This window comes from Glycine max, chromosome 4, assembly GCF_000004515.6.
Source record: "Glycine max cultivar Williams 82 chromosome 4, Glycine_max_v4.0, whole genome shotgun sequence".
In the NCBI taxonomy this organism is placed as follows: domain Eukaryota; kingdom Viridiplantae; phylum Streptophyta; class Magnoliopsida; order Fabales; family Fabaceae; genus Glycine; species Glycine max.
Window position 1 is genome coordinate 47,602,175 of NC_016091.4, and position 11,077 is coordinate 47,613,251.

Genomic DNA, 11,077 nt, shown 5'->3' on the forward strand with positions numbered 1-11,077 from the left:
TGACTGCATTATCTAAAACAATAAGGTGGTGTTTTAATTTTCTCACTGTGTTTTGGGCTTTTCTTTTTGTTAAAAGGAGAAATAGTTTCCATTACAATTCTAAAATAACTTACTACAGTCAGACGCTTTAGTTTAAAGGAAGGGAGGAGAGGACAGAGGAGGGAATTTTAAGTTTATAAGTGGAGGGAAGGCCAAGGTAAAATTGACATATACTATTCTATATTTAAAGTTGTCAAATAAAACTATGAAATAAAATTAAAGATAGTTTAGGGCCGTTTGGGGGTGGCTGAGTTTTTATTTTTGGTTTTTAAATATAATTTTCAAACAAAATATGTTTGTCAAAAAATAAAGTTGAAATGATTTTTAATTCAATTTCAAAATATTTTCATTTGTTTTTAAAATCAAGAAAAAATATTTGTGAATTTGATTTTTAATTTTAAAAAAACCTTCCATCTTTTTACATTTGACGATGATGATTTTCCTATAGTTATCACCAATAACGTAAATCATTTTTTCATGTGTATTTACTTTGGACAAATGATTCTTGTTCTTGATGAATATTTAGACCATTGCATTGCTGACAAATTTTTAAGTTTGTATAATATTTTTTTTATGATGTTAAGTTTGTATAATATAACATTATATATATATATATATATATATATATATACATATTATAAAATTTATTATATATATTATAATATATAATAATATGTATTATTTTATAATAATTATTATTATATTAAGATAATTAAAATTAAAAAGGATATTATAGTGAATTTTATATTTTTTTTTGTGTTATTCATTATCCACCAAACAATGTCCAAAACAAAATTGTGTTATAATGTTTGTCTTATGTTGTTCTCCTTATGTTCAATCTTAACAAATATCAAACACATTCTAATAAATAAATTGGTACTTCCAATGGATGGAAGTGAAGTTTCTAAATCTCTGTGTTTTGGAACCCCTTTAGAATAGGATGCTATTGACTTGGATATATTGATCCTTAAGCTAGAGACTCAACAAAAATGCTAAAAAAGGTTAGTGATAACTTAATAGACATGCATGCATGATTAGCAACTATTTCAAAAATAACATGCGACAATTTCTCCGTGATATCACCAACAAAGATAGAGACACGTGATCCCTCTGCCTCAATCCTTTTGTAGACTAAAAACTTTAATCTACTCCTATTCCACATGATTGAAAGGGAAGATGTTACACAATGCATGATAGGCTTCACCATCTGATGTAAAAAAGCACAATCAATCAAGCTAGACTTATAAAGTCCAATCTACATTGTCATAGGCTTTCCCCATGTTTAACTTAAAAGCAACAACTTCATGATTCCTTTTGGATTTATACATATCACGTAAAATTTCTTTAAGAACAATAGCATTGGCATTACTAGATGTTCCTCTTCTCGATAAAAAAAACTACTTATGAGTGTTACATTTTATTTGATTAGTTAAAATCTATTAAAATCTTTAAGAGAAAGAATCATTAAATATGATTCAAACTCATAAAATTTTATCATTTTGAATCAATTTTAATCACGAGAGAGTATATTTAAAAAAATGTGTTGTTGCTAAAATAAGACTGTTGTTTCCTCTACCAATCATTCTCGTCCATCACTTCCTAAAGTGCATCTGTCCAATCTTGAGAGAAATTTTCACTTTTTTTTTATCATCTCGCTCAAGAATCTATTTAAAATCACTAATAAGAGCCCAAAGATGGACAATTGAGATCCAAGATCAATAAGTAACTCTAAATTGATCTCGTAAAGAAGTAGTAGGATTAACATTAAGGCAACTACAAGTGCACATCCTCCACCCACTAAGAGGTTAAAAGTGATGGAAAGAAAACTCATAGCAACAACTGATATCCTTATATTCCTCCCCATTTTCATAAGAACCCAAAGATCACCACAATGTCCTTGTGTAATAGCAACATATTCATATTTTGTTTTTCGTCAAATGATATCATCCTTCCAAAGGGAATATGGGTTTCCATAAGGATGAGAAAGGCTGGTTTGAATTTCCTCACCTAGTCCATCATATGTCATTTAGCTCGAGCATTATTTGATCCTCTAATATTCCAAGAAAGGAGAAAAACATCCTTGAAAACATTCATGGGAAAACCATAACATCTTTGAAAACATGGGAAAATCATAACAAAAAAATGACTCATCACAACATTCTTTTACGAGATCCTTCCATTATAACCACGATAACTGTTTTATCACCATCTATCAAGTCATATTTAAGCTTAATTACACATTTTATCATCCAACTATCACTAATTCATAAATTTTAAAATACAAGTCTTTAACATTTACACACTTCATAAAAAACTTGAATTGTAAAATTAGCAAAATGATAGAAGTTTGGTGGTGAAATGGACAATTAAGCCTAATATTTATTTCTTGAAATTCAATTCATAGTTATCCATTGAAAATGATTAAATGCAAATACGGACACAAAACATTATCCTAAAATGAAACACTCAAATATGGAATGAATTGATCGATTTCAAAATAACTATATTCTCTAATCTTTTATTCCTCAAAAGCCTACCAGTTTGCTACAACTTAAATTTTCAGTTTTTAGCTATTTTTGTTAAAAGTTAGAAAAAGAATTTCAGGTTGTTTGGATATTTGGACAATTGCACTGTTAAACAAATTTCAACTTGTTTGAATATTTTAGCTTAAATTTAGAAAAAGATTTTTCTAAAATAATAAGTTATTTTTATTAATATGAAAATTTGTAGCTTAACATTATTTTCCAACAACTTTTTTTTTCTATTTCAGTTATTTTTATACTATTTTATCATTAAAAAAACTGGTTTTTGTTGCATCCAAAAGAAATTAATTATCTTCAAATCACTCTTTAGCAAACTTACACAAACAAAAATTGATTTTGATTAGAATCGATTGTAACAATAATCAACTATACATATATTTGATTTGTTGAAATAATCTAATTTTTGCCGTCATATTTCAAGAACACTCTTAACAATTAATCTTAACTTTAATTTTTAAGGTTAAATGTTACTTTTGATCTTTTATGTCTTAATAATTATTTTTTGTTTTGATACATTAAATTTTAAATTTCCTATTTTGATATTTTATGTTTTTAAATTTAAAATAGTTACACCTAAAATTGTCATTATCTTTATTTTACTTAAAACATTGTAAATCACTAAAAAAAGCATCTCATCTCCTTCAATCTAGATCTTCAAATCTAACATCATCATTGTTGTTTCCTCCCACCTCTAAACCTGTTTCCGCAACCTTAAACCCTTTTCACCCATTGAAGTCAACACTAACCCTCTGTTTGGATTGAAGGAAAGAAAAATTTAAAATTTGAATTAAGAGAATGAAATCCAACGGTTTTCAGCTACGGAGGTGGTCTTTTCAAGAAGAGTAAGAAGATGTTGAGGGTTAGGTGTCTAGCTCCGCACAGATGGTGGAAGAGGCAGCGTCGGTAGAGTAAAACAGGATAACATTTGAGATTCTTTGAAGCCTCACGTAGCCTTGCACTTTTGTTGTGTACCGATAAAAAAGACATTATGCTACTCTGACTTTTAGATCTAAATTGACCACAAATTCCAAATTGTTTCTTGTTAGATTTGTCCATGAGCTTGATTTGGGCTTCATATGACAAAATGTGTGCTATTCTTGTTTGAGAGAAGGTGAAGGCCGGAAGGGGAAAACTAGTTTGAAAGGAAGGGAAATAAATTTCTGGCCGTTATTATAATTAATAGCCAATATTATATTAAATTATTTATTTTAAAATTTAAAATTTAACCAAGCACCGTTATTACAGGAAAATTGAAAAAAGAATCAAAAGAAAGCATAAAAACATAATAAAACTAATAAAATAAATGTATCAAAATTTAACAAATACTAAAATATAAAGGATAAAAAATAACATTTAATCATTTTTTAAAAACATTACTGAAAATGAAAGTGTAACACATTCAAGAAGCCCAAAATGACCAGTCAGCCCAAAAGGAGGACATAATTAAAAAAAAAATACTTTAAGACATTTTTTTTGGGTAAAAGTGCAATATTTAATGCAGTAAATGATTTATTGGTCATACAAAATTACTTAACCCGTACCTCCACACCAAATTCAACTTTCCCACATTAAAAGTATAAAATAAAACTACAAGGTATGTAGCTGATTTAGTGTTATAAGGAACTGTTACGTAACTAACTTGTATTACTAACTAGTGCCTGACAAACAATTTGGCAATTACAAGAGTTTTCTTTTGACACAAGTACCCCCGTAAAACTTAAGACTTTTGTCCATTTGTTGTGTTTCAATTATTAGACAAAGGGGAGGTAAATGGCTTGCTGCACCAAATAAAACACTTTTTTTTTTTTTACGGCAAAGGATTCGAGCTCATTAAGCAAGGACAAGTTTTGTGAACGTGTCAACTTCCTAAGCTTACCAAAGGCCCCAGTCATTAATCCCCACCCACACAACCGGAGCAAAATCATGAAGTTGTGATCACTTCTTGACTTCCGTTTGTTGCTTTTCTTTAAGCAAAAGGCTAAAATGCAATTAATGGAGTAATGCATCCATTAAACCTAATATACCAGAATTCAAACTTCACCCTAAAAAAAAAGATGTTTTATATAAGGAAAAACCTTTTTTAGCCCTACCCCTTCCATCCCATCCCCTCTACCCTGTTCCCTGAAATCACGTGCTCCTCAACAAACCGACAAACGCGGTTTCGATAGGTACCCTTTCAAGAAGAAAAGAAAAATTATATTGAGTTCTTTTCTTCGGTTATTATTAATTTAAATAAAAACCACAAGGAAAAAAAGAAGGTTTATGGAGGAAAATTCGACAGGGATGATGAAGCAGGGTTTGGGACTGACTTATCCGAACCCCTCCCACAAGGCTTTTTTACACGCAGAATGGCACCAACAATGGAAAAACATGCATCATCATCATCACCATCACCAGTGCCTTCCCTGAGAACCACCACCACCACCACCTTTGTTCTTCCCAAAGAAGGCATTATTCTTGGGTTTTGCCTTTGGTAAGTCATGGATGTCCATCACCTGAATCGTTCTTTGCCTTTTGGCTATAAATACACCGCACAAACACCACAAATAACCCGTCAGTTATATATATATATAGAGAGAGAGAGAGATGTATCATCAAAAATGAAAATTTTATAGAAATGAAAATTCCACCAATTTCAGCCTCTTTGTAGTTCTCTTGAAGCCTCCTTCTCGCCGAAGCAAGCCTCTCCGCGTCAAAACTGCTCTCCCTCTGTCTCTGCAATCATTCAACACTGTGTCAAATGACCACTCAATACACCTTTTACTTAAAAACCCCACCATCACATTAATATTTTCAGACACACCAAAATGGTTGTGAAATCTGAAATCATCATATCCGTACGTTTTGAGTAGCGGAAGCAGGGGTTGAAACTGACGGTGATGGCGCGTGTTTTGGCCTAGGTTCACTGCGGGGAACTACTTTGGGTTTGCGTTCTGCTTCTGAGTTGTTACGGTCAGACCCTGAGCTCCCATCTGCGTCAGCACAACAGAGAGCATATCAACCAAATGTGAACAACAGAACAGTACCAAAAAGATTTGATGAATCAGATGCTAATATTATGCTATACTCACTGTGTGGATTGGGCGAGTATGCAAAATCAGGAATCTGCAAAAGGAATAGAAGAATGAATATGTTAGCTTCAACTTTCCAAAGGAGAAAAGCACTAAGCCAAAAAGGTTATTATTTCTTTGACCTCAACCTGCTGATGATGCCCATTTTGAGTGGTTTTCTGCACAGGCGACGAGTCTCCATCAGCTGCCAATTCCCACACCAACATCATCATTAATTACCATTAATAACTTCACATGCGCTTCATAAAATCCCCCAATATTATTAACTTAATAATTAGTATTAATTAATAATTAAGGTTATACCCATCAGAGTGTTGCTTCCTCCCCGTGGATTCAACTTCACCCACTCATCCACAATTTCCTTCCACTTCCTGCAAAATAACAAATGAAATGAACCAAGTCAATCAATTTAATTGAAGCTCACGCAAAACACGACAACCTTAATTTCCGCATAAAAGATTGAAATTGAAGTTATATATTTATAGTTATATCTCTTCCAAAACCTGACAAGCAACTTCACCAATCGCCGAAGGTCGTTTGAAGGATGCTTCCGTAACCGATTCACGTGCCTCCCGATGTCAGTCTCCTACAGGAATCAAAATACAAACACCGTTAATTAAACCATCAAACAAAACAAAGAACAATTCCAAAATGAAATTATTTTACCTTTAACCCTTGGAATGTTATATCCATGTCCGCGAGGCTTTGCAGCAGCTCCACCAAAGAATCTTCAGACTACAAAGGAAAACAAAACAGAGATATTAATTAATTATATTATTTTCTAATCTGAATTCAAAAAAAAAAAAAGGCGTTGAGTTGAATTGAACAATACCTGATCAGGCTCCTCCAGTTGTTCTTTAATCTCCAGAATCTTCTTCTGTTCGTCGTCCAACAAGCCACCATAAGGATCTAAATCCTCGTCGTTGTCTTCGTCTTCGCCGTTGTCGAGAGACTGCGGCGTTGCCGGGGAAGCTGTGGCGGTGGAGCGGTGCGGTTGCCGTTCGGGGCTGGGACTATGGCGACTCTGTTTCTTGATTCTGTGGCCGTTGAGGCGGTGGCCGCCCTCGTCGCAATTCCGGCACCACGGAGGAGCCGCCGTGGCGGCGTAGAGGCGCTCGACGATGCCATCGCGGCGGCGCTTCAGATCTCCGGCGGAATCCGAGGAGGCAACGGCGATTGCGGCGTCGATGAACATCCACACGTCGACGCCCGCTGTGTCCAATATGGATCGGAAATCGTCCAAATCCATGCCCGAAGAGCGCGCGTGGATTTGAGTGAAAATAGAGGTTCCGAAAAAACCGATCAATCAGAGACTGTATATAAATATATAAGACGGGTCTAAAGAAGAAGAGTTTCTTCTTCTGTTTTCTCTTTCTTCCAGAAAAAGAATCTAAGAAGATTCCTTGTTCTGTTGCATCAGGGATCTAAAATTATTATTCTGAACAGAAGATCGACGACGACGACGTAGATCTGAGGTGAGGTATGGCGGAAGAGTTTCAAGTTGTAAGATGTGGATAATGGAGAGTAGAGAGGGGAATGAGGAGGGAGTATATTCCAGAAGAAAACCCTTAATTAATTTTAATTGATTGCAGATTAGTTTTGTTAATTGGGATTTGGTTGGAAGGTGGTGTATGTGTGTGTACAACTACAATATACAACAGTGGTATGGTATTGGTATTGGTAGGGTAAAGGTATGGTTGCAGCGTGTGTAGACCTGTGGGTGACTAACACCACCACCTTGACCTTACGCGTTTGGTTTTGGTGCCAAACTGTTGTTTTTTTTTTAATTGATAATGTTAACCGATACTCTAACCAAACTCTTTAAAGAATTTAAAATATTTTTTTATTAAAAGATAAAAAATTATGTTGTATATAAATTTTGTCGACACTAATTATTAAGACATTATTATTATTTTGTTGTAGAACTAAGGGAGATGAACGGACTAATACACAATCATTTTGAATCTTATACTTCTCACCACTTTGGACCACGTTTCTGCATGTAATAAAATAAAATACAATTTTATTATTTAAATAATTTAAAATAAGATTTTCTAACATTAAAAGGGCATAAATGTTAGATTATGTTGGATTCACATAGGTAAGAATAATTTAGTTAATGAAAGAAAAATAAGTTAAAAGATAGGTAAATAATTATTTTTATTCTTAATTGTGTAATTTGTTGATAAATGTGTTCCTATAAGATATAAATGTAAAATTTTAGTTCTCAAAAATATTAAAAGTACGACAAATATATTTGACCGTCAACTTTTGTTCATTATTATTAAAAAAGTTGTCTATGTGGCACAAAGGAGACAAATTTGTTACAAGATTGATTGTCAACGTAAACATACTGATTAGATTTGACGAAAATATTAGTAAGATATCATTTTTTTACGTAAATGTCAGTAATATTTTATTAGACGAAAATGTCCATAATTTTTCTTGAAGGAAATTGACAGTAATTTTTTAACCTAAATGTCAGTATGTTTCGTTGAACCAAAATGTTAATAAATTATCAATTTTGAACGAAAATATCAGTAATTTCATTTTATTTAAGAGTAAAATATAATTTTATGGTAGATTTTCATCATTTTTTATTGTTACAAGTATAACGTCACAATAATTATTTAAAAAATATTTTGGCAAACATAATTTAAAACAAACATAATAATATCAATAATATTAATTATGAACCATAATTTGTCTATCATAATATAAATTACCCAAAATAAATATTGTACCATAATAAGTACCAAAATATAAATATTGTATTTTGCAACTTGAACTTGTTGTCCTTGTTGGTTTTCTTTGTTTTGCATACCTCCATGTTCTAGGGAATGGCAGGTTTTGTACTTTTCTCTAGCTTTATACCAACATAAATTTTCAGAATGACATATCTTGTAGTAAGGAAAGGGGGTCACTGGCAATCTTCTAACATTGATATTCTTTTCACTATCTTTTTCTTCTTTATTTCCCTTTTTCATAAGTATCATCCTTCCTGCTTGTTGCTACATTGCTTCTCTAAGAGCTTGGAATGAATAGATCCTTCAACAACTCATCAATAAATACTTAGTGGCTATTACCCTCTAACGCTTGATTGTAAGGAATGTGCATACATATTAATCTCAACCTCTCAGATTTATTGAGGGAGAAGTGTGAGGTCTTTTCAAACAAGCGTGAAAAAGAAGAACAACCAACGTTTAGGAAAGGAAGCAATGGAAGTGCGCGAGAAGAAGAACAAGAGAAGAAGAACTACAACCAGTGTTACAAAAAGGAAGCATCTTGGGGAAGGAAGCCAGAAGAAGAAAAAGGAAAAACATTTGGGAAAGAAAGCCAGAAGAAAAAGACGCATAAGCAAGCGTGAACAATGAATTTTTATTTGAAATTATTAATGTCACAAATATCCCTACTCTCATAATGTGGGAATATCAAAAGTCAATAAAAAGTTACATGACATGTTAGACAAGTGACCTCAGTTATCTTAAGAAGGGGGATTGAATTAAGATACACAAGTTATCCCCCAATTAAAATTTAACTTTCTTTTTGATTAACAATGCAACCCTTATTATGAATTACTCTAAGAACAATTCAAAAACAAACAAACTTCTTTTAAACAAAATATAAACAATAATAAATAAAAGAAGTTTAAGGAAGAGAGAATACAAACTCAATTTTTATACTGGTTCGGCCACACCCTGTGCCTACTTTCAGTCCCCAAGCAACCCGCTTAGGATTTTCACTATCTTGTAAAATGTCTTTTACAAAGTCTGAGCCATACAGGAATAACCATTCCCTTGCGTTCAAAAATTCCCTTACAACTTAAGAGACCCTCGGTCTCTTAATCAATCTCTTGAAGAAGAAGAAGAAGAATTATCTCTTTAAGAGAAAGATATTATAATTGAATATCACTCAAGATTCCTTATTGAATTTGCAAGTATTTTGGCCAAGGAATTCTTTTTGAGAGTTATAAGACAATTTTATATTGAGAGGATAAGACAATTTGTTCAAAAAAACTCTAAGGAATTTCGTAACCCAAGTCACTTATTTATAAGTCTTTGATGACCATTCAAAAAACTCTTGAATAGTTGTGACTCTTGGGAGTTATTTTTGAAAATTCCTTACTGGTAATCAATTACATAAAAGTGGTAATCGATTACACAGTTAGTTTCTAAAGAGTTGTGACTCTTCAGACTTGAAATTTGAATTTCTATGTCTGGTAATCGATTCCAGGCTTTAAAATTTAAATTCAAATTTCTAAAGGCTATTACAAAACGTCTAAAACTTCTGGTAATCGATTACAAGCCTTGTGTAATCGATTACAGACTTTAAAATTTAGATTCAAATTTTGTAAGAGCATTTCAGAAATTAATTTGGTCACTGGTAATCGATTACCAGAGAGTAAATATCATTTTTATGAAATCTCAAAAAGCTTTTGAAAAATATCCTTTGGCCAAACCTGTGCATCATCAATTAAGAAACTCTTCCTTAGATTCTAAGAACTAAGTTCATCAATTATCTTGAATTTCTGAATTCTTAACTTGGATCAAACGTGAGAAACGCTTATCTTTGACATCATCAAAACTTCATATCATATTTGTCTCTACATGACAAATATGTCTCTATGTTGGTAATTAGAGATTATCAAGTTGGAAATATTTTCAATGACAAATGTGTCCCTTTGTATCACATAGGTAACTTTTTTAATAGTGATAGACGGAAGTTGACGACCGAATATATTTATTGTATTTTTTACATTTTTGAGAATTAAATTTGTATTTATATCTTTTAGTGACATATTTATCAACGAATTACACATTCCGAAACAAAAATGACTATTTACCCTAAAAGATATATAAGGAAAAAAAACAATGTTTTCTACATATTTTTTAGTTAGTGGAATAATAATTAGTAATAAATCATAAATAAATTAAATAATAAAATAATTAATATATTATATGATGGTTGTAAAAACTGAACTTTTGTAATAGTTTTTTTCGATTTTTAAATATATATTTTTATTTATTGAGGATGTTAAAATGGATTAGAGTTGTCAAATTATTTAGGGATTTTAATTCACCAGTTTGTTTTGACCTATATTGTTTAACCCATTAAGAAAATTGGACGTTGTTTTAACCTATATTGTTTTAATTAAGACACGTAATCGGACCACATAATTCAACGGAGTTGGTATTTAGTGTCAGTCTATTCTACTTGTTCTAGTGGCTAGTGTAAACGTTGATGCAGTTGATCACTTACATGATTAAGCTTAAAATTAATTCTCCTTTATGCATTGCATAAAAATAATGAAAAGAGGTTCCAATTCATTTGAAGGGAAGCTTGCTGAATGCTGATTTAGAGGAATAGTTGTACAAGAAATTAATACAGCAAATGCATGCATGCGTTTTTATTATTTTTTGAAAA

At 31.9% G+C, this 11,077-nt stretch overlaps 1 protein-coding gene across 5 annotated transcripts; it reads right to left on the reverse strand.

Annotated features, from left to right (window-relative positions):
• Window positions 1-4,776: 4,776 nt before the first annotated feature.
• LOC100790582 (probable mediator of RNA polymerase II transcription subunit 26c) lies at window positions 4,777-7,411 on the reverse strand. Of its 5 annotated transcripts, none has more exons than XM_003523196.5 (9): window positions 6,486-7,411; window positions 6,320-6,388; window positions 6,157-6,239; window positions 5,957-6,024; window positions 5,782-5,837; window positions 5,654-5,687; window positions 5,424-5,554; window positions 5,213-5,297; window positions 4,777-5,100 (listed from the first exon to the last, which is right to left on the reverse strand). In XM_003523196.5, the coding sequence occupies exons 1-9, from the start codon at window positions 6,900-6,902 to the stop codon at window positions 4,973-4,975; spliced, it is 1,071 nt and encodes a 356-aa protein (XP_003523244.1). In that variant the 5' UTR covers window positions 6,903-7,411; the 3' UTR covers window positions 4,777-4,972. The 5 variants fall into 5 exon arrangements, with proteins under 5 accessions (XP_003523244.1, XP_006578814.1, XP_006578813.1 ...); XM_006578751.4 differs by having other exon boundaries at window positions 5,776-5,837; window positions 6,486-7,380; XM_006578750.4 differs by having other exon boundaries at window positions 4,777-5,297; window positions 6,486-7,380.
• Between the last annotated feature and the right edge of the window lie 3,666 nt (window positions 7,412-11,077).